The sequence below is a fragment of the Lepus europaeus genome, chromosome 5 (assembly GCF_033115175.1).
Source record: "Lepus europaeus isolate LE1 chromosome 5, mLepTim1.pri, whole genome shotgun sequence".
NCBI lineage: Eukaryota > Metazoa > Chordata > Mammalia > Lagomorpha > Leporidae > Lepus > Lepus europaeus.
The window spans coordinates 51,045,532-51,070,463 of NC_084831.1; the positions used below are offsets into that span (position 1 = coordinate 51,045,532).

The window sequence follows — 24,932 nt, forward strand, 5'->3', positions numbered from 1 at the left end:
ATTTTGTCTCATTTTTCCAGTTAAATATAGATCTCCTGTGGCTAAACAAATCCTTTGTTCCAAGCATATGCTTAGGTTGATACTTTAATAAAAAGTCTTCATCTGGTTACCTTCAGGACGAAGGAAAAAAACAGGCCAGGATCACTGCTGGCTCTGAAGCCCTCGCAGCCTGTGTGAGAATCAGACTCATTAGTCTCCCGTTTCTTATCATTTTGTCTCTCTGATATTTACTTCTTCCTAGAAAGGCACATGCTGCCTTCACACGGGTGATTGATGTTAGTTTCTTCACCAAGGGTCCACCAAGGATTGTGTCATGCTTACAATCTACACTTTCCTGGGGCGGGGGTGGGGGGTGGTTAAAAAAAAAAAAAAAAAACCTGCTTTTTCCCAGACTTCTTGTGCTGGACACAGACCCCATGCAGTCACTGCATCCAGATGCTCAAGCTTCTCTCCAGCTGCACTTGGGCCGTTCCCCCTCCAAGCTCCGCTCTGTCCTGCTTGAAATCCTTCTTACTGGCTAGGTGCTGAGTGAGAGAGGCTGAGACAATTACGCAAGTCGCGTGAATGCAGGACTGTCTGAAGGCAGAATTTGAATCTACGACCTTGAGTCACAGGGTTACAGCATAGCAAGTTCCTGTGTGCCCTTGGACCTTTGGGATCTGTACCTTGCCTGTGCCTCCTGCCACAGCTGCCTTCTTCCGCATCTCCAAAGCTGCTCCGCCTGAGGGTGCCTCAGGAAGTCCCTTATGGAAGTCGCTTTGCTGTTAAGTGTTGGGAACAGACTGCAGCATGCACAGTGCTGTCCAGATTCTGGAGATAATGATTTTGTTCCTTCCTTCATTCACTCACTCCACAATGTTTGTGATTTCCTGAGCAATTACCCTGGGCTAGACAGGAATGAGGTCACCCCAGTCGTTTATCATCAGCTAAGAATTACGGATACAGTACTGACCATCACAATTTCTCGTGGAATTGTACTATCCCTGTAGCCCACTGGAAAGGCGGGAGCTAACACTGAGTACCCAGTAGATGCCATGGACTTCCTGGCTGCTAAGAGTCAGTGTTTCATCCGATCTTCACAGTATGTGTATAGGGCCAGTGTTATGATGTTAACACTACCTAGTGAAAAAAAAATAGGAATAGGCTGCCAACAGTGGGGTAGTTTGCTCAAGCTCTTATAGCTGTATACATGAGAGCCATAGTGCAAACATAGGTCAGCCAGTAGGGGCTCCAGATCTTTCCAGAACTGGTCCTGACTCTTAGGGAAGAGCATTTCCCAGTTCTCCTTACAATTCTCTTATAGAAGTCCTGAAGAAGCAACTGTTGTCAGTGTGATTTTCACTTAAAGTATCCTGAAGGAAATACAAGTGCCAGGCTTTGCAAGACCATGACAGAAAAACACATGTGTGTCAGTGTTGATGGGACCTCTGTATAAACTTAGCTGTGCCCCCAGCATTTCACATAAGCTAATTCAAGTGACTTAAAGGATACAAAGACCAACTCTTCCCTGGATCTTGCTCTGGCTTTCACTGTATTTAGTGTATACTCACCTGGATTCCTGCAAGCTTCCAAATTGGCTCCTTGCCTCTAATTTCCCCCATCTAATCCTTTTCTTGCACTGCAGTTAAAGTACTCTTTTAAAGCACAAAAATGACCCTTTCACTCTAGATAGATCTTCAATTGTAGAGCAAAGTCTAAACTCTTTAGAGTGAAGTTTGCTTATATATCATTTTTTTTATTTTTAAAAAAGATTTATTTCATTCATTTATTGGAGAGGCAAAGTTACAGAGAGAGGGAGAGACAGGGAGAAAGAGGTCATCCATCTGTTGGTTCACTATGCAATGGCCACAATAGCCTGAGCTGGGCCAATCCAAAGCCAGGATCCAGAAGCTTCTTTGAGTCTCTCACATGGATACATGGGCTCGAGGACATGGGCCATCCTCTGCTGCTTTCCAGGGCAGCTGGATCCAAAGTGGAGCAGCTGGGACTCCAGCTCATGCCAACATGGGATGCCAGCAGTGCAGGCAGAGGCTTAACCTACTACACCACATTGCTGGCCCCACCAATTTTTATCGAGTGCTAACTGTATTCATGGTATTGTCCTGAATGAATAATGCATCAGATTTTTTCCCCTTCAAAAATATGGACCCTTCTGTAGTTTACATTCTCACAGGAAAAAAGACAGTTAATATACAATATGTAGATTTCATTTTATGTTCTAAGTTATTAAAATAATAGAAGGGGTGGTTTGTTGAGCTTGGTGGGTGGTGTTGCAATGTTAAATGTATCAGTCAGGGTAGTCCTCATGGATGTGACATTTGAGGAGAGAATGAGGTGGAAAAGAAAGTTAGCCATTTGGAAAACTGGGGAGGAATAGATCAGGCCACTGAACAGCCAGTGCAAAGATCCTGAGGGTGGTGCTTGCCTAGGACGTTACAGGAATGCAAGGAGGCCACATTCATGGAGCAGAGTGAACCCAATTGAGAGTGCTGGGGAATGCCTTCAGGAAGGTAGTGAAGTCACTTTATTGGCCATTGTAAGAATTTTAGCTTTTACTCTGAATGAATGGGAGGACATCAGAGAATAATGGGCAGAGGAGTGACCAGGGTGACTTAGGTTTCCAAAGGGTCCTTCTGGAGCCAGTGCTGTGGCATAGTAGGCTAAGCCTCCACCTGCGGTTCCGGTGTCCCTGCTGCTCCTCTGATCCTCTTCCGATCCAGCTCTCTGCTGTGGCCTAGGGAAGCAGTAGAAGATGGCCCAAGTCATTGGACCCCTGCAACCCCATGGGAAACCCAAAAGAAGCTCCTGGATCCTGGATCCTGGCTTTGGATCGGCCCAGCTCTGGCCATTGTGGCCATTTGGGGAGTGAACCAGCAGATAGAAGACCTCTCTCTCTCTGTCCTTCTCTCTCTGCTATAACTCTGCCTCTCAAATAAATCAATAAATCATTTAAAACAAACAAACAAACAAACAAATAAAAGGGTTCTTCTGACTGCTGGCTGCTTTGTGGTGAATCTAACATTCAGTGGAAACGGAAGCACAGAGACAGGAAAGAGGCAGAGATGAGAATGATGACAGTGGAGGTGGTAAAGGGTGGTCAGACTCTGGATATAACTTGAAGGTAGAGATTGCAGGATGCCCTGAGGGATTGGCTGTGGAGTATGTAGAAAAGAGAGAAAGGTGAAGACTTTAAAAGGATAGCATTGCGGCCAGTGGAGAAAATGTATTAGATGGCAAGGAAGCAGGAAAAGAAAGGAATCCAGAATTATTCCTGGTTTTCTGATTGTGGTAACTGGTTCCTTTCCACGGTTGAAGCTTCACTATTTGTTTTCCTATCAGTAAAGAGCACTGTTATTTGTCTCTTGATTAAAGCCAAGAAATTAGTATTGTTTCCTGACTCCTACATCCCCCCGTCCTCCTACATCCAGTCCATCAGGGAGTCCTCTGGGTTTCACCTTCAAAACCGTCACCAGTGCCTCTATTCTTTACCTACACTCCAAGTGCCGTTGGCCAAACCACCATTGTCTCTGTCCTTGTTTATGTGATGTGCATCTCTGTACACAGAATACAGGTGGGTCTTGCTTTTTCTATCCAGTCTTTATTTTAAGGTTTTGTTTAATTTACATAAAGAGATCAGATAAAGTTGCTGACTTACTTGGAGTGGTTAGACCCTTTATATTTAGTGTAAAGATGAATGTGATTGGATTCAGATCTTCCATTTTGCTATTTGTCTTTAGTCATTTCTGTTTTTTTTTTTCTCTATCTCCTTTCTTCCTTTCATTTGGATTAATCACATATCTTCCAATGTTCAGAATTCCATTTTAAGTTCTCATTTAAGACATATTTTTGGCATTATTTTAATGGTTATTTTAATAATTATAATAAATATCCTAAATTTTTTAGTGTGCCTTGGACATATATCATACCACTTCATGTAAAATACAAAAAAGCTTTCAACTGTACATTTCCATTTGCCATCCCTCCCCTTAGTTTTTTTATGCTGTGGATGTCATATGCATAGTATCTACCGATGCTCTGTACGTGACAATGTAGTAGCTGTTTCATTGTTTGCTTTAAACAGTGTATGAGTCTACTCAGATGGCCATGACAGAGTACCACAGACTGTGTGGTTTAACCAACAGATAGCTTATTACCATTCTGGAGGCTAGAATTCCATGATCAAGGTAATGGCAAACTCAGATCCCAGTGAGGGCTCCCTTCCTGGCTAGTGGACAGCCACCTTCTCACTGTTTCTTCACCTGGTCTTTCCTTGGTGTGTACACATGGAAGGAAAACTCCGTGTCCCTGCTTTTTCCTATAAGGACTCCACTTCTATCAGATTATGGCCCCATGTCAAAGACCTCATTTAACCTTAATAACTTCCATAAAGGCAGTGTCCCAAATTCAGTCACACTGGGGATTGAGGCTTTGACTTAGGAATTTTGGGTGAACACAGTTCATGCATATTTTAAAGAAATTCTGAGAAATAAAATCTAATCTTTTATGTTTATCTATATATTGCCCATTGCTTTTTATTTCTCTTATGTTTGAGATGGGTTTCCTTATTTTTTTCCTAAATAGCATTGTTATTTTATTTATTTAAGATTTAATAATTTTTAACACTGTATTGTATTCACTTCATATGGGGATATTATATATATAAGAAAACACAAATACCTTTTTTCTTGACAGCAAAGATATTACATAATGTGGGATTTATGACAAGGATCATAAAGTGAGGAAAGAAGGGAATATTATTGTGCAGAGTGTATAATCCAGTGAAGACAATACTTATAATTACCTATATACCAAATAATACATCTTAAAATTTAAACTTCCATCTAGTATTTTTTCTCTTCATCTTGAAAAACTTCTTTTAGCATTTCTCATAGTAGAAATGAAAAAGATATTGTCTCTTTTTTCAATGTATGTATTTTTCATTCTATCCTACTATGTACTGTTACTCAATATAGAATTCTTAGTTGATAATTTTTTAAAGTTCTGTCAGCACCTAAAGTTGTCTGTATTTTGTATTGTGAGACCTTATGAGATGTCGACTGTCACTTATGTCATGACTCCTCTTTGAGTACGACCTTTTTCACTGGCTGCTTTCAAGATTCCCTCTCGGTCTTTGTTTGCATGATTGCATGCTCAGGTGTGGTGGTCTTTGGACTCATCTTTCTTGATTTTGTGAGTTAATGTCTTTCGCAAAATTTAGTACATGTTTGGCTTTTAAATATCTCTTCTCTCCCCTTGACTCTTTCTTCCTCCTGTGACTCTAAGTACAGGTATTTAGGGCCTTTGGCTACTGTCTCACAGGCCCCTGAGACAATCAGGGTGAGTTTGTTTTTTCAATGTATATGCTCATTCATATTCATTCTCTCTTTCTCTCTCTCTTTCTGTCTCTCTCTCTCCTCATTGACTTTTTGTGTGTCATCTCTGGTTGGCTGTTGGGTTCACCTGCTGTGTTTACATGTTACCTACTATAATTTACATATTACCTACTGTCATTACATATGTATTTTCATATTTATTTCAGATATTCTATCTGTTGACGCTAGAATTTGAGTTTTTATGCATTTCTTTTACTGTTTCCTGTTTGTAAATTACAATATTTGTTTCTGTCCCTGAGCATTGCTTTAAAATCCTGCTTTAAAATCCTTACATTCTTATTCGAACATCTGTGTCATCTCAGGTTCAGTGTCCATTAAATGGCTTTTATTTATTTTTTTATAAAGATTTATTTTATTGGCCGGCGCCGTGGCTCAATAGGCTAATCCTCCGCCTAGCGGCGCCGGCACACCAGGTTCTAGTCCTGGTTGGGGCACCGGATTCTGTCCTGGTTGCCCCTCTTCCAGGCCAGCTCTCTGCTGTGGCCAGGGAGTGCAGTGGAGGATGGCCCAAGTGCTTGGGCCCTGCACCCCATGGGAGACCAGGAGAAGCACCTGGCTCCTGCCATCGGATCAGCGCGGTGCGCCGACCGCAGCGCACTACCGCGGCGGCCATTGGAGGGTCTCTCACTGTCCACTCTGCCTGTCAAAAAAAAAAAAAAAAAGATTTATTTTATTTATTCAAAAGACAGAGTTACACAAAGAGGTAGAGCCACAGAGAGAGAGAGGTCTTCCATATGCTGGTTCACTCCCCAAATGGCCGCAATGGCCAGAGCTGAGCTGATCCGAAGCCCAGAGCCAAGAGCTTCTAACGGGTCTCCCACATGGGATCAGGGGCCCAAGGACTTGGGCCATCTTCCACTGCTTTCCCAGGCCATAGCAGAGAGCTGGATCTGGAGAGGAGCAGCCAGGACTTGAACCAGCACCCATATAGGATGCCGGTGCCTCAGGCTAGGGCTTTAACCCGCTGTAGCACAGCGCCGGTCCCAGGGCTTTTCTTTTAAACATGGATTGCATTTTGCATGTTGCTCACTATGTCTAGAAATTTAGTGGCATATCATGGACATTATGATAAGAAACATGGGGTTATCTTTATTCTCTGAAGAATATCGCTTTTTTGGTTTAATTCATTGTTTATTTGGCTCAGCTTAAACTCCAAGTTTTGTCTCTCCTGCGATGAACTGTACTGAAATCTCTGTGGAGGTTTTTTAGTCTTAGCTGGGCAACTCATGATGTTCTGTACATATGTAATTCAGAGATTATGTAGCATTTATAAACACAGTGTTGGACTCCCGTTGTATAGCTTTTTCCTTTCTGAGATCTCCTTCCTCCAATTTACTTTCTACCCACTGTGGCTGCCTTGAACCCTAACCTCTCATTTATTAACCAGGAAGAATATGTATCTCTGAATACATACTCTTTGTCATTGATTGGGGCCTACCCTATGTGAAAGTCTAGAAAGTCAGCACACACAGATAGTACTGTTTTCTTCTTCCACAGGTTTTCTCTTCTCCAGTGTCTTCCTGATTTGAGCTATTCTTCAGCATCTTTAGATAATTCTTTCCTTTCTTTTTATCATTTTACTGAAATATAGCATACGTACTGAAAGAGGCACATAAGTGTACAGATAAATGAGATTTTTGTACCCTGGTCCCACTTTTTTAAATAAGATTTTGTTTATTTATTTGAGGTAGAGTTACAGAGAGAGGGAGAGACAGAAGGACAGATTTTCCATCCACTGGGTCACTCCCCAAATGGCCACAACGGCTGGCGTAGGGCCGATCCGAAGGCAGGAGCCAGGAGCTTCTTCCAGGTTTCTCAACTGGGTATAGGGGCACAAGCATTTGGGCCATCTTCTACTGCTTTCCCAAGCCATAGCAGAGAGCTGGATCTGGAGAGGAACAGCCAGGACTTGAACCAGTGCCCATATGGACTGCCGGCGCTGCAGAAGGAGGCCTAGCCCACTATGCCACAGTGCCAGCTTCCCCTAATCACACTTATAATGAACACCCAAATTAAGAACAAAACAATACTAGTACCACAAGAGTCCTTACTCTTCCCCTGCTCTCAATTTTTTCTATTTTTTTAACGTAGGAAAGAAGAGTATATTGTTGTCTGTGTAGTATGAATCAGTGAAGCATTGTTTATAACTAAATACCAAATGTTATCACATCCACAGAGTTTGTACACTCTTTCTATATTAACTACCACAAATAAGAGAACGTATGATGTTTGGCTTTTTGGACCTGGCTTATTTCACTTAGCATAATGATCTCCAATTGCATTCATTTTGTTGCAATTGTTAGTATTTCATGTTACCTGTGGGGAAATTGGTATGATGTGTGTGATATTCAGCCATTATAAGAAGTAGAACTCCTGAATGATAGTTTTGAAAACAAATAAAATTACTCATTGAAGCCCTTCTATGTCTTCCCCATACTTAGAATAACAATTTTACTATGGCCTGCTTGTTTCACCCCCACTTACCACCTTTCAATTCTCATAGTATGCAACCTTTCTCCTAACTCAGGTCTAGTCTCATCAGATTTCTGTCAATTCCTAGGACCTATAAAGCCCTTCCCTCTGTACAATCTTTGTATTTCTTATTCCATTTCCTTGGAAATTATTGGCTCCTATTATTTTTCATGGTTTGGTTTAAATATTGCATTCAGAGAGACCTTCTCTGACCCTTTGTAAAATCCATGTCCTTATTGTAGTAACCTATTTATTTCTTACAGAGCACTAATCACTATCTCTAATTATGTTTATTTGTTGACTATTTCTTGCAATAGATACCATCTCCAGGTGGACAGAGATTAAGTCTGTATTAATTGCCACTGAAATCCCTTGTACTTACTTACTATGTATGGAACAGAGTAGGTGTTCAATTAAGAAGTGGTCAGTCAATAAAGAACTTTATCAGCCTATACTACATATGAATATTGCCACATTCATTTTCCCTTGGTAGGCAGAACTTTGTGACATCAATGACTTTTCATTATCTTTATATCCTTAGTTATTCGAGTGATGCCTAGCACAAAGTAGACATATGTACATTAGTTTAAAAGGAAAAAAAAAAACTGATTAACGAATTGTTAAAAAAAAAAAATGCTCAAAGCTAATTACATCACCAGTGAATGAAACTGACTAAACAAGCCATGCATTGAATCAGAACAGATCTACTTGTAAGTGGAATTGTTCTTTGTAAAACTGGCATTAAAGATGTAAAGAACCATAGTTCATATTGTCTGCTAGGAACTTCAGGACTAATCCTTCACAGCAGCAGAGAACAAAGTGCTTAGGTTTCACTTCCATCTTTCATCTCAAGGAAAATCAGGCAAAGATCTCTAGCTTACAAAAAGAAAGACAAAGAAAGGAGGGGCAGACATTTGACCTAATGATTCAGACACCGTTTAAGATACTCATGTCCCATACGGGAATGCCTGGGCTCAATACCCAACCCCTCTCCTGACTTAAGCATCCTGCTGAAGCACACCCTGGGAGGCAGTGGTGATGGCTAAAAAATGGGTTCCTGCCACTTGCATGAGAGGCTTGGACCATTGGGGCATTTCGTGGTGAACCAATGGAGGGGTTGGGATTTCTCTATCCCTCTTAAATAAATAATTTTATGAAAGCAAAGTGTTAACTTGAATGACAAAAGTTACATTACAGGTTAATGCAAATTGAAAGGAGGCAGTTGTGAAAAGTGAGCATTTCTCTGAGCCCATTGATTTCTTTATCAGCAAGACAAAGTGAATGACAGTGTCAAGACTAATAACTAAGGCTGATTTTAATGGGAAAAAAAGTTCATCATGCACTATGATAGCTTCATTTTAATAAAATGACCATTAAGTTTCTTAAATTCAATTCTTGTCTGTGGGCTCTTTGCCAACAGTTTTATATCTCAGGCAATGCAGTTCTATTTTTAATTTTACAAACACTTAACTAATCATTGTATTCATCTAGTAAATGTTTTAGAGAGAGAACCAGAGAGGGTCTTCTCCAAGATCATGCTCTGAGACAGGACTGAACTCAGTTCTCAGTGTTATTTGTGTTACATTCTCTCAGCATATCAAGGGTCAGATACTCAACCACCTACAGGAAACAGTGTAAATGGGAAGAAATATTGGCAAAGGAATATTCCTCACTTCTTCACTTAAGTTTCTCTTGCAACTCACAGAATTCTAGCCTTGAATTCCTTGTCCCTTCCTTCGACAGGCAGGATGTACACAGAGAAATTTCTCTCCACTACAAGTGAAATATTACTGCAATTGGGATGATAAATCAGTGGAGTCTGCTGTCCACTGTTGGAGAAAGGCAGGGGGCAGGGAGCAGCGAGGCCTTCCACAACAGCTTGCATGCCTGTCTGAAAGGATCAGTCATCACTCACCTCCAGCTGACTCTTAGCATAGGGGAGTTTTGGCAGTCCAATGCTTGACCCTCTTAAATTCTTCAAGAGAAACCAGAATATGGACTTCAAGGGAAATCTCCCAATTTTAAAATATTGGTTTATTTTAAAAACATTCTGTGTCCCAAATGAAATAGATCTGTGAGCCAGATGCCACATTGTATTGCCCAATTGTGATCTCTGTATAATACTGTATCTATTACATTGCCATTTGCCCATGTTCTAAATGCAGATTCCATAAAGAAGGACCTAAAAAATCCACACTGTGTATTGTAAGATGATTTTCCCCATTGATCTAGACCTAAAATGCCATCCTGAAGAAGACCTGACTCTACTCATCTGAAGCTTCTTTTCTATCCTACCTACTGTTAGAGCTGCCTGCGGAATTAGACTAGCTCTGTCTATATGTTTTTAAAGCATAGACAGTTCTTGCCATGAAGCTGCTTCTTTCATTAGAAAATAAATAACCCCCAGTGGGTCACTGTGTTCTTCCAAATTATGCTACATGCATTAGCAAATAGAACATAAATAGAGGGCTCAAACTTGGGATCATGTTTAAGAATAGGCACTGCTAGGCTATTAAAATGACTGCTTTGTTATTTGACAAACTGGCTCACTCTTTATTAAGCAGGTGGGCTTTTACCACCAGAAGCTAAGGAAAATGAAAACTACAGCTGATCCCTTGGGATCCTATTCACTCAACCATTTTTACTCCTTTGGTATTATCTCCTTTTCTTTCATAATAGGAGGAGGCTTTAAAACATTCATGAAAGATAAAAATTATAAAAATACCAACTTTATTTTTCAACATGAAGTTCCAAAAAGATCAAGACAGTGTTACAGGCAATGATATCAGCCATTTAGTCCATCCCTAAAGAACTGAGCATTCTAGAAATTCAAACTTATCAGTGCAGTTGCTTTTACATCGTTAACTGAAGGGGAAAAAATGATGTTTTGGGAATCAATGTTGTTGCATTGCCTATGATGCCAGCACCCCATATCAGCACCAGTTCAAGTCTTGGCTGCTCCACTTATGATCCCTCTCTCTGCTAATGTACCTTGGAAAGCCGCAGAAAATGTCCCAAGTACTTGAGCCTCTCCACTCACATAGGAGACCTGGATGAAGCTCTTGGCTCCTGGCTTGAACCTGGCCCAGCTCTAACATTGCAGTTGTTTGGAGAGTGAAATAGCAGATGGAAGATCTCTCTAACTTTCCTTCTCTCTCTGTAACTCTGCCTTTCAAATAAATAAATAAATGTTTTTAAAAAAATTTTAAGATTAGGAAGCAGGTGCTAGTGTTGTGGCGTAGTAGGTTAAGCATCTGCCTGTGGCTCCAGCATCGATTTGGGTCCTGGCTGCTCTACTTCCAATCCAGCTCCCTGCTGATGGCCTAAGAAAGCAGTAGAAGAGGGCCAAGTGCTTGAGCTGCTGCATCCAGGCAGGAGACCTGGTAGAAGCTCCTGGCTCCTGGCTCCTGGCTCAGCTCCAGTCATTGCAACCATTATAGGGAGTGAACCAGCAGATGGAACACCTCTCTCTGTCTCTCCCTCTCTCTGTCTTTAACTATGTCTCTCAAGTAAATAAATAAATGTTTAACAACAACAACACCAAAAAAGATTGAGAAGAAAAAAATTAGTCAGAAGGAGCCAAATCAGGATTATAAGGTAGATACCTGCTAATGTCCTCTTAAGACTCTTGGAATACTTCCCTTGTTTGATAAGAGGAATAAACAGAAATACTATGATAGAGAATAATACCTGGAGAAGTTGTAGTTTTTCTGTGAAAGCTTTGTTTAACTTTTTCTAAACACTCTCCTAGCAAGCAGATGTTATCTCTAGAAAGGCAACATCATAAATGGCCCAAGCATCCCACACAACTCTCCATGACCTTTACTGTTAACTGGTCCACATTTGCTTTGGCTGAACAACTTGTACCACTTGATAACCATTAGTTTGATTGTGCTTTGTCTTCAAGATCACACTGGTAAAGCCATGTCTCCTGTTCCAATTTATTAGGGAAAAAAATGCCTGAGGATCTCAGTCCCACTTAGTTTAGATTTCCATTGAAAGTTCTGCTCTTGTCTGCAACTGATGTGGGTGTATTAGTTTAGTATACATGGGACAGAATGTTTGCTCCACTTTAATTTTTCAGTTTGAATTGTGTCACTAAGCTAATGGAGATGTCTCTCATGTTGCCTGTCATTTCTGTTGTTAATTGTCAGTCTTCAATTAGGGCATGAACAAGATTAATTCTTTTCCTCCAAAATTAATGTAAATGATCTGCTACTGCAGGCTTCATCTTGGATATCCATCTCATTCCTTCCTAAAATGAGTCCTCCATTTATAACCTGGCGATTTCTCTGGGGCACTGTTTCTATACGTTTTTTAATGAAGAATCAATGATTTCACCATTCTTTCACCTAAGCATCCATTTGATACTTGTTCATGCTTCGTTTTTAGCTGAATTCATGTTGTTCAGATAGAGGCTCTTTCCAGAGTAATGTCTTTTCTTTCTTGCTGCCTCAAACTAGATCCTGTTCAGACATGTTATTACATGTTAAGAGTTACATGAGTATATTCTGGTAGAAAAATTTGAAATGCATGCATCATTTTTTTTATAATACACATTTTCCACGGGATCTTTGAGGACCCCCTCATTGGTATTATGAACTGAAAGCCACCCAACAGATGCTCATCACAACTTCCCCACAATGCAAGTTTTATTATTCCCATTTTTTATAGGCAATGAGACTCTGAGAGGTTAAGTAACTTTTCCAAGATTGCACAGAAGATAAGTTTAGACTGAACATTTCTATCTATTTCCAAAGCCCTTGTTCTTCCCACTGGGACATTGATTTAAAAATGTAAGTTTTATTACTTTTCATTTATGGTGAAGCCAAAAGGTCAAGAGACAATTACTGTTGGAAAGGGAGTTTGTTCTTCACATTTCCAAGGAGGAGAGGTCACTGCATATGATATAAGGCTACATGGGTCAGTGAGAAGGCAGAGAGAGTAAAGGAAAAACATGAGCAAGAGACTTTGTGTGGCGTTCATTGGGAAAAAAAAAAAAAAAAACAGGGTAGAGTAAGCAGGCTTAGTATTGGTTACTTGGTATAATTTCAGTAGGCTCCAGGATGTAAAGCTTATGCCTCATTGTCTGATGTTCGGTGCTGGGGCAATTAGAGCAAGGGAATAGTAGACCTGAATGTGAGAGCAGGCCAGAGAAGGGAGGTGGTGGGGAGATACGCTGTGGCTAAGATTGCATGTGAACTAAAGTGTGCTCCAAGGCAAGCTGTTCCCTGTCTCCAGGAATTGACTCGCCATGGGAAGAGCAGTTTCTCCAGGGTCAGCAGCGCCCCCGATGTCAAAGCATCAGAAATATGGAATGTGAAAAGGTGTGATGAATACAACCCAGTTCCCTTTGTTCAAACCAGAGTTCAAAATCATCTGACTCTGATTTTCCTACATTCTGTAACTGGTCAGTCACTAAATTTGTTTTATCTTCTTCAGAGTGGGTCTCATTCATTCATTCAAGATGCCAGGCAATGTTCCAGGCACTGGGGAGTGGGAAATACTGCACTCTTGCTTTAAAAGAGAGATATATTGTGGGACAAGAGACCTACATATAAATCCAATGACCACTAAAGGGCTTACTCAACACTACAGTGAAGCAAGGACAGGAAATATCTATATCTCGTCCCACTGTCATCCGCCCATCCTTGTCTGTATTCTCTGTTCTGCATATGCCCCAAATCCTGTTTTCCTTCACTCTTTTTCATTGTGTTCTCCATATCAAAATAATTCCATATGGCCTCCAATCCAACAAAACCATAAACAATTCTCTGTCTACATCCTCTTTCTTCTGTATTTCCATGACCCAATTTGTTCTTTAATTTAATACTCAGTTTCCCTATGACCAGGGTGTATGTGGCACAAATAGATACAGGTGAAAAGTGCCATAAATGCCACCAAGGTGAAAAGTCCATGGTGCTACATAAGCATGCCTTCATGAGAATGCCTGCATCCCGTGTTTTGTACATTGGTATTTATTGAGCACCTATGATATGCCCAACATGAGGCTAGTCCAGCCCTTACTGCTCGTGACCACGTGTGTCTTTCCATCTTCATGTCCTCTACCCACCACAACCTCCTTGCTGACACGTCTGACCTGTAGCTCTGAACTTCCTGGTACTGGCTTCTCTGCTCAACATTCACCTTCCTCATCCATACAATCACTCTCAAAGAATTGGTCCTTGACTATGAGTTACTGTATACTCTATGCATTGTTTGATATTTCCTATGTCTAACTGTATCTCCAAAGCATAGGCAGGTGTCTGATAGATAAGGGATTTGGTAAATACCAAATAATTGCACTCATGTGTGCAGTGTCAAAGCTAGGTTCTAAGCTTTCCTTTGGAAGCTCCTTTAAATACCCCTTCTCTGAATTCCTATAGAATTAATTTAGAAACTAGAAATTTGATTGCAAATCAAATAATCCCTTTAATTATACATTACTAACCCCAGTGGGATCATCTTGATGCTCTCTTACTGGATTACAAAACCTTTGAGCTCCAGAATATGCCTTATCATAGTCACACAAGATAGAAGCTATAGAAAGTGTTCAAAAGCTGAATGATTTTTTTCATTGAAATGACCAATAGCATTGGTACTATTTTGAAAATTTTCTGTATGGCTACACCAATGGAATTCAACAACTTACATTATACCTTGAAGTTCAATAAACTCATATAGTACTGAAGAGCAAAGGCCTTAGCTACAGAGACACTTCAATTTGAGATCTACGTCTGTCACTGACTCTCCTGTGACCTGAAGCATGTTCCCAATCACTTAACTTATTTCTTAATTTTATTATGAATAAGAGTGCCGTCTTCAAAGGAGGTCTGTAAGCAATAAATGCAATAATGTGTGTATAATGTTTAGCATAGTATTGATGAGTCTGTAGATTTTACTATTGTTGGTATTCTAGTAGGCACATTTTACTTTCTTTTTTAAATTTTTTAAAAAATTTTATTTATTTATTTGAGAGATAGAGTTACAGACAGAGAGAGGGAGAGACAGAGAGAAAGGTCTTCCATCTGTTGGTTCACTCCCCAAGTAGCTACAACAGCCAGAGCTGAGCCAATATGAAGCCAGAAACCAGGAGCTTCTTCCAGGATTCCCATTCGAGCTTCTTCCAGGACTTCTACTTGAGTAGGGGTGCAAACTCTTGGGCTATATTCTACTGCTGTCCCAGACCATAACCAGAGAGATGAACTGGAAGACGAGCAGCTGGGACTAGAACCGGCACCCTTATGGGATGCTAGTGCTGCAGACAGAGGTTTAATCTACTACACCACAGCGCTGGCATCACACTTTACTTCCTAGCACTTTCCTTTTTCTATTTCATAATGAGGCTGGTGTTTTTAAGGTTCAGAGCTGTTTAGTAACTTCCACAAAGTCACAGAGCGAGAACCCATACCTTGTCTCTGGATCTCAAGAACAAATTTTCTTCCTCTGTACATCACCCTGGCTCTCAGGAAACATGCACAGAGCCTGTCCCCATGAGGCCAGAGTAGCCAGTCTGTGCAGAGTTTGAATGAAAATAAATCAGTTGGAATGGTTATTTTAGAGTTCTGGACACTGATATAAACATTCAGAAAATACACAGAGAGGTCCAAGGACTCGGGCACAGTGCTAACTGTGTAATAGCAAGCAGAGAAACAGTTCTGATGCATTTTACATGCCAGTTTGTTCAGAGTCACCAAGAGGATTAAGGAGTATACCTGAGACACAGGATTTCAAATGAGAAGATGGTAATCTACAGAGCCCAGACATGGCTGTCCTGAGAGAGCTGTCCCAGTTTCCCGTGTGACAGCTCTTCAGTCAGGAGAGGTGGTCTTGACAGCTCTGGGCACTGCATTTACTGGGACTCCCTCATCATCGTCTTTTCCACTCAGCTTCTCTGTTATTAAGACTCAGTGAGTAATTTAAGGTTTGACATCGCCCTGGGTGACAGCCTAGAATGGGAGGAGGAGATGATAGAATCCAGAGACAGTTAGTGCTTTAACAGCCAGACCCCCTACCAGGTACCTTGAGTCACCCTTTCTCATCACACCTCAGCCTTGAGCCTGATGCTACTTTCTGCTATCAGTTCACCCTTGGGAGTTTCATTTCCTGCTGTTCTTCTCTTTGAACATCTTTGTTTTATAAATCCCAGAGGCTGGCACTAGATTTGGCACAGCTGGATTTCCAAAAGAGTTGATTTAGCATTTTAATGTTCTTAGATTGTCCATGGACAAAGAATTGAAGGAAACAGACACTTTAATATATCTCTTTTCTGGTTTAAGTATAAATTAGAAAGGTTATAAAATTGACCCATCTCTCTTGTTTTTCAGATAGACCACATGGTGCAGGGTCATGCTGCTTTCCCAGAACTACAAGCGAAGGCCACAGCTAGGTAACTACTCGTCCTGTTACCCTCACAGCTCTGCTTCTGTGACTGCATTCAGGGCACTCACTGTGGGCAATTGCGTGTTCTTTGGATCCCATGAACAGTGAAATGTGGATAGTACTTGGTTATAAGGTAGTCATTCCAATGGCGCAGACATATTTGTGTTCACTTCTAAAACAACATCAGAGAACACAGGGTTTCCCCAAGAACATACCCAACGCCCGTGGGTGAGAAGCTCTGTCGTAGAAGGACCATGGAGTTTGGAATCAAAATTTGGACACATATTCCACGTTTACTTATTACTAGATAGATGACTTCGAGCAAGTTTTTCAAACTCTTTAAACCTGCCTCTTCATCTGTAAATCTGAGGATTATAACTGATCTGAGTAGTTTCTAGAGTATGTTAAGTAAAGAAAGGTGAGTCTAAGGAGTGTTTATAATATGCTCCCTTTCATATAAGAAACAGGATATATAAGAAAATATGTGTGTCTACTCATTTTTGCAAAAGAAATGCAGAAAATTAAATGAGAAATTAATGACATTAGTTACCTATGGAGGATGGGTTTGAATGGGACAAAAAGAATGGGGTAATGAGAATGGGGCAGTAGAAATATACCTTGTTGTACTTTAAGTTCTAGAATCATAGTGACACCTCATGCTTCCTCCCATAAATATGTATACTTACATGCACATACACCCAGAATTGGATGTACACAGAAATAAATATAAATATGTACATTCATGTGTGAGTATACATGCATCTGTTCCCTAGCTCTTTCTGCTGAGCTGACCTCAAAGCAGTGGCACCCTTGGAGCAATCTGCACATCTAATACTGAGGTCTTGGTTTATAAATACTATTCTATTCTTCAATAAAAGTAATCACAGCTACTTAAAAAGATGGTTGATTCTGTGGCTGAGGCAGGGAAAACACATGAACATATTTTGGTGCCAGAAAGTAGAAAGTTTACTCAAAGTCCGTAGGCCAATCTTTAATAAACTCTTATTGGCCTAACTGGGAACAATTTTCTCAACAAATTGAATAATGAGAGTATAAAGTAATTCAATGAATCTATATTGATATAAGGAAATACTTCAAGAAATATATAAGTGGAGAAAAAAGGATAGGTCTTCTTGTCCACTGAAGGGACTATGGACTTACGGTAAAAGAAATAAATAAGGACAGGAATAGGAGACAGAGGAGGAAGAGGGGTAGGAGTGTGGGTGGGAAGTCAGGTATGGTGGGAAGAATCACTATGCTCCTAAAGTTGTCTTTATGAAATGCAATAAGTTTGTGTTCCTTAAATAAAAGCTTTCTGGGAAAAAAAACGAAATGATGGGTGTGGGAAGTAAAAGTAATGGAAGCAGAAACACCAGCGTTAGGCAAAGCCACAGTCTTGGCTGTTGCAGCAGGGATCAGTATATGCTAACATCAGTATAGGTATGATGGAAGATAAGACATTTGCAAGCCCAGAAGATTTCACCACAAGATACTTGTTAATGCGAAAGGAAAAATGGTCACGTTGCAGTGGAGAAATCCGACAGACAGCAGGTACCTGAGCACTCATAGCCAATAGCACCAACAGTGAGAGAACACAGGCCTTCTTTTTTTGTGCACACAGCTTCATTTCTGTGATATTCTTGCCCAAAATCTATAGTCTTAATGTTAACATGAGGATACATCAGACAAACCCAAACTGAAGGGGATTCTACAAAGTAATCAGCCAGTGTGCTTGAAAGAAGATAATGAAACTTTTTTTTAAAAGATTTATTTATTTGAAAGTCAGAGTTACACACAGAGAGAGGAGAAGCAGAGAGAGAGAGAGAGGTCTTCCATCCAATGGTTCACTCCCTAATTGGTGGCCACAACGGCCGGAGCTGCACTGATCCAAAGCCAGGAGTCAGGAGCTTCTTCCGGGTCTCCCACGCGGGTGCAGGGGCCCAAGAACTTGGGCCATCTTCCACTGTCTTCCCAGCCCAAAGCAGAGAGCTGGATCGGAAGTGGAGCAGCTAGGTCTCGAACCAGCACCCATATGGGATGCCAGTGCTTCAGGCCAGGGCATTAGCACTCTACACCATAGCGCCGGCCCAATAATGAAACTTAAATAGTGAAGGATCTGTGCAGATACAACAACTAAAAACAATTTATGATCATGGTTTAGATCCTGGACCACAAACAGGACCTTAGTGAAGAAAAACTATTGAGGATTCAAATGCTAGTAGACTACTGGATAGTACTAATATTTATATTAACTTCTTAGATGAGTTTTCTACTATTTTTGCAACTTTTTGTGTAAATCTAAAATTATTTTGAAATAAGCACTCATAAAATTATTATAAATAAATAAATTTCAAGATAATAAGGCTTACTTGCTGAGCTTTTTAAAGAAAGCTAAGGTATTAGGCCGGCGCCGCGGCTCAATAGGCTAATCCTCCGCCTTGCGGCGCCGGCACACCAGGTTCTAGTCCTGGTCGGGGCACCGGATTCTGTCCTGGTTGCCCCTCTTCCAGGCCAGCTCTCTGCTGTGGCCAGGGAGTGCAGTGGAGGATGGCCCAAGTCGTTGGGCCCTGCACCCCATGGGAGACCAGGATAAACACCTGGCTCCTGCCATTGGATCAGCGCGGTGCGCTGGCCGCAGTGCGCCAACCGCGGTGGCCATTGGAGGGTGAACCAACGGCAAAGGAAGACCTTTCTCTCTGTCTCTCTCTCTCACTGTCCACTCTGCCTGTCAAAAACTAAAAAAAAAAAAAAAAAAGAAAAGAAAGCTAAGGTATTTTACAACAGTCCCAGAGAGTAAGTCCAAGATGAAGTTCATATCATAGACTCTGGAGCCAGGTTGCCTGTGTCTACCCCTTATTTTCTGTGTGTCCCTGGGAAGTTTGTTTAACCTCTCTGGACTTTGGTACCTCACTCTAAAAGGAAACAATAATAAACATCTCATAAGATTGTGGAGAAAATTAAATGAATTAGAATTGTAGCTTGCCTATATATATATGAATGACAGAGTTACAGAGAGAGGTAAAGACAGAGACAGAGAGTGAGAGAGAGGTCTTCCATCTCTGGCTCACTTCCCAAATAGCCACAATAGCTGGAGCTGAGCCAATATGAAGCCAAGGGCCAGGAGCTTCCTCTGGGTGTCCCACATGGGTGTAGGGGACCAAGGACTTGGGCCATCCTCTGCTGCTTTCCCAGGTGCATTAGCAGGGAGCTGGATCAGAAATGGAGCAGCCAGGACTAGAACTGGCACCCATATGGGATGCCGGCGCTGCAGGCCCAGGCTTTAACATGCTGCACCACAGCGCCAGCCCCAGTGGCTGGCCGTTAGTGTTATTAATTGCCAAGCCATAGTAAGTGTTCTTAAGTAATGCTGGTAGTGATAGAAACTGTTGTTGTGGTTTTAGCAGGTAGGTGTGTTATATATTCCATTCCACCAAGGTGCTCACTGGGAAGACACCTGCACAGAGCAGCACGAGAATTTGTGCAGTGTGTTGCCAGGGTGTTGAGAAGGAAGACTGATCCTGGCAAGTTGTTGGAGAAAGCTGCACAAGCTTTCCCTTCTAAGTGCTCACTGAATTGGGCACCATTACCGTTGAGAGGGGTTATACCGTGTAATTCATCAATTAGCACTCAGAAGTGGCGACCATATAACCACGAGGAAGGGCCTCCCGTACTTCAGATCATCAATAAACCTCTTACAATTGTGCTCCAAGTCTTGTTGGTTACATTCTTACACATTTGTCTCCATGAGGAGGAGATGTAACTTTCATCATATTCTTGAAGGGATTCAGTATTTAAAAACCACTGATTCAAAGACAGGAGTTCAGAGATCGGGATTCACATCTGAGCACCAACATTATCAGTATGTGATCTCAATTTCCTTATCAGAACATGAAATCGTAGCAGAAATTTAGCCAGAGATTACTGGGCTTTGTAAATAGAATTAAGATGGTAACTCCTCCTCCTCATATTATTACTGCTGCTGATTGTAGAAGAGGGGGAGGTTTTAATGATGTTGCTCTAAGATCAAGCAGCAGATGTCATTAGCCATTTCCTGCCCTCCTTGTGGAAAGTATAGAGGAAATGCAAGATCACTGGAGGGGCTGGCGCTGTGGTACAGTAGGTTAATCCTCTGCCTACACCGCCAGCATCCCATATGGGCACTGGTTTTAGTCCTAGCTGCTCCTCTTCCAATCCGGCAAGTGTTTGGGTCCCTGCACCCACATAGGAGACCGAGAAGCTCCTAGCTTTAAATCAGCCCAGCCTCTGCCGATGTGACCATTTGGGGAGTGAACTAGCAGATGGAAGGCCTCTCTCTCACTCCCTCTCTCTCTCTCTCTCTTCCTCTCTCTGTCTGCAACTCTACCTCTCAAAACAAATAAATAAATTTTTTTTAAAAAAAGTAAGGGTTTTAATGCTCAACACAAACTTAAGGGATAGTTACACTTCGAATGAAATACTTAGTGAAATAAAATACTCAAATCTTCCAGAACATTCTGTTATAGATGAACCTTACATGGGTTTTTTTTTTTTTACTGAAAATAGAAAAGTAGGAAAGATTCATGGGCTAGCATGCAAACTCAAACAGTGGTGTTGGGTAGACTAGAAACAGACATTTCTAGAATTCAGTCTTGAATTTAAAACTGGATTTAAGTCTCACCTCTTCACTTAACTGCATACTGTCTTCCAATTACGTCCTCATGTATTATTTTGTCTTTCAAGTTAAGTTTATCCAAAGTATTGCTGGTATCTTGGCTTCTATTTCCTCACTTTCTACTCCTTTCTTATTCTCTCCAATTTGAATTCTGTTGCCATAGCTCCCTGAAACATTTAATACATTAAGGTCATCATTGACTTTTGTTTTGGTTAATCTGCAGAATGTTTTTCAGTTCCGTTTCCCAAGTTCTGAGCAGCATGTGATGCCAATGATCACTCCTCCCTCCTTTTCCTATGCTCTCCTATGTCTCTGAGTCCTCCTTCTTAATAACCTGTTCAAGTTCATGATCCTTTTCCAGGTTATTAGCATAAGAATTCTTCATAGTTATATTCCCTGTCCTCTACTCTTTTTTTTTTTCTATCTCTGCCAAGATGGTCCCAACTACACTCTTGATTTGATTTCTTTCTATATTTTAATGACTCTCAAATTTTATCCCCCACTCAGATAATTAGTAGATGTCCAATAAATTTTAGTTATATTCCCTTCCACTTTCCTTCTGTATTATTGCACAAAAGAAAGTGCATCTGTATCTTATCAGATCTCTACAGATGAGAGGAATATTGTAAGAGTGGAGGACGTCAGGTCTTAGAAGGAAACTGCGTATTTGTTGTGAAAGTGAAGCTAGCTGGTTTAGAGGATAAATCCCCTGGAATCAGGAGCCATGTGCCAGTTTGCTATGACTCGGGGGCTGTCTAAACAGCAGAGCAGGTCACCCCTACCTCAGGGATTAGCAACAGAAAATCCTCTTTGGGACTGTGGAAACAAGTGTTGATAAACAGATTGAGTATTTTATCCTCTTGATGTATCATAATCCTTTTAGGCCCCATCTCTGAAGAGAAATGTTTTGTGGGCTTATAAATTAAATAAACAATACCTACACTGTGTTCCTACGTGTAACTGGCAACGGAGTCTGTCTTTGTATGGGGCCAAATATACAGCTGTTTTCACTTCATAGCCAGAGATCACCTCATATGATCACATTGATCATAACATCATCTTTTTCTCCTAAAAGCTGCATATTATCGTCTCAGTTCTCTTATTGAATCTTAACTACCAGTGTGTCATAATGAGGGTCTGGTGACAGCAGGGTTTGGAAAAAAGATGTTGCACAATCCACAAGTGCGGGATTCAAGGTTGGCAGCAGTTAAAATCCAGATCCTCTGACTGATGTGTCTCCTGAGTGTCTTATAGGCATTTATGATACAAGAGTGAACAAAGTACAAAAAATCCTTGCTTTCATAGAATCTGTACATACACAGAGAGAGAGAGAGAGAGAGAGAGAGAGATACATACATGCCACAAGCATGTCATAAAGGAACTTCAGAAAGTTCATGGAAAATTTATTTTTGTGCCAAGCAACTTGGAATTCTTGCATAATGTTTTCATAATAGGCATTTTCCAGGATCTTTTACAAGACTCCTGGTATAGTGCAAAAATCTGTAAATATTCTACAGGAATAGAGAGATCAGTAAAGAGATATAGAATAAGGGATATTGGAATGATGGATGGGAGCTGTTTCAGGTGGGGAAGCTGTCCGTGGTGAGGTGACAGTTGAATAGGACTTTGAGTGAAAGGAAGGAGCATCCCATGATTCTTCGGGGAAGATACCTCCAGATCTAAGGAACCACAAACCCCAAGGCCTGGGCCAGCTTGGTAGGTCAAGAGGCCATGGTGGCTGTACCAAAGCGGCAGTGGGAACCACGTGAAGGCTGAAAGTCAGCCGGGGCCAGACCATACAGGTCATTGTCGGTAACTCAAGGACTCTGGGTTCTATTCTAGGCTTTAGTATTGCAGTAGGGGAGAGAAAGACTCAGATTTACCTTTTAAAATAACTGCCTTGACTGCTCTGTGGAGAATAACCTAGAGGCACAAAGCAGAAGCAAGAATAGAAAGATATGGTCCCTGGGCATAGCTGAGCAAACTCACAGTCCACTGGACAAGGATGCTTGTGAACAGAAAAGCCCAGACAAGGCTCAAGTGTGTGGTACAGCTGTGAAGTCATCACTTGGAACATCTGTTTTCCATATCCATGCCCCTAGGTTTGAATCCCATCTCTGTTTCAGATCCAGGATCCTGTTAATGTTCACCCAGAAAGGTCAGCAGATGATGGCTCAAGTACTTGGGTCCCTGCCACTCACATGTGAGCTATGAGACCTGGATTGAATTCCAGGCCCCTGCCTCAAACCTGTTTGTTCCAGGCATTTAGGGAATAAACCAGTGTGTAATTAATATCTCTTCTCTCTCTGTCTCTCTCTCTCTCTCTCTCTCCCTCTCCCTCACCCTCTCCCTCTCCCTTCCTCTCTTTCTCCCCCTCCCCCCACCCTCTTGGATAAATAACAAAATTTTTTTTTAAGATTTATTTTATTTATTTGAAAGAGTTATAGAGAGAGCTAGAGACAGAAAGAGAGAGAGAGAGTTCATCCATCCGCTGGTTCACTCCCCAAATGGCCACAATGATAGGAGCTGAGCCTATCCAAAACCAGGAGCCAGGAGCTTCTTCCAGGTCTGCCATGTGGGTGCAGGGGCCCAAGCACTTGGGTAATCTTCCACTGCTTTCCCAAGCACATTAGCAGGGAGCCAAATCAGAAGTGGAGCAGCTGGGACTCGAACCAGCACCCATATGGAATGCCGGCACTGCAGGCGGTGGCTTTACCCGCTAAGCCACAGAGCCGGCCCCAGTAACTAAATATTTTAAAGAGAAGAAAGGCCTGACTCTTCTCAATTTCTTTTGCCTAGGTCACTATAAGCAATGGTCATCTCATTGTGATTCCATTGATTTCCCGTCCCTAGGAGTTGTCTTTGTTCTACTAATGCATATTTTTTCCTCTGAGAGTCTTTATTTTTTTCCCACTTTCCCTGGATAGGTTAGGTATTCCTTTGAGAACAATCATTTTTTTCTTGGTTTGACCTAACTCTCAAACCTTATTTTCTTCAATTATTCCCATAGTTCCACTCATGATCAATTTCTTTAAACTCACTTGTCCTCTATGTGCCTAATCTCAGACATTTAAAGTTTGTCATTAAAAACTATATAAATGGGCCAACACTGTGGTGCAGAGCTGGTATCCCATATGAGCACCGGTTTGATTTCTGGCTTTTCCACTTCCGGTCCAGGTCCCTGCTAATGTATCTGGGAAAACAGCAGAGGATGGCCCAAGTGCTTGGGCCCCTGCACACACAGGGGAGACCTGGAAGAAACTCCTGGCTTCTGACTTCAGATCGGCTTAGCTCCAGCCATCGCAGCCATTTGGGGAGTAAAGCAGAGGATGGAAGACCTCTCTCTCTCTCTGTCTCTACCTCTCTCTGTGGCTCTGTCTTTCAAATACATAAAATGAATCAAAAAAAAAAAAAAAAACCTACACAAACTCCCCTTGAGCAAGGAAAGGAAAAAGAAAGGACAAGACCCTGGCTCTGAGCTTAGTGATAGTTTTGCATGTATTATCTCAATTACCTCTAGACGAGGAAAGAGGGCTGTTGGGGGCTCTCAGGCACCACTTCCAAAGGTTGTTCCCATTTCCATTCTGCGTTTATGTTCTCAGCTGCCTCCCTTGGCCATCACAACTTTTTGAACCTCAGTCTCTGCATCTGACATCTGTGGCCATCAGTCCATCACCAAGTACTCATTTTGCCTCCCTTGAACTAGTACAGTCACAGAACCAGGGTGATATTTTTAACACCTTTCATCCCCCATGATATGCAAGGATAGCAAACAAATTCTTGATGGCTCCCAAGCCAAAAATGTTTTTTTGAATTGAAATAAGCTGGATATTAGAATGCCTTTCTTCAGTTGTGGTTTCTCATGTTAGTAAAAAAATGTTAGTTAAAAAAAAAAAAAGTGCTCCAAACACTAGGCTCCTCTCATGAAGGTCAAGGACTATTCTGATTTAGTAAATAAAATCCTCCACATTCTACCTCTTAGGAACTTACCTGTAGTTCTGCCTCATGGGAGTGGTGGGCAACATCACAAGATA

General features: G+C 41.4%; 1 protein-coding gene across 5 annotated transcripts in view; it reads left to right on the plus strand.

The window, feature by feature from the left end:
• The window catches only part of FGGY (FGGY carbohydrate kinase domain containing), a 511,589-nt gene that overhangs the window by 355,452 nt on the left and 131,205 nt on the right, over nt 1-24,932 (plus strand). For all 5 annotated transcript variants that reach the window (XM_062193368.1, XM_062193367.1, XM_062193366.1 and 2 more), the window contains exon 10: nt 16,193-16,254. In XM_062193368.1, coding sequence (XP_062049352.1) covers nt 16,193-16,254 — 62 coding nt within the window. The remainder of the gene's footprint in view (nt 1-16,192; nt 16,255-24,932) is intronic.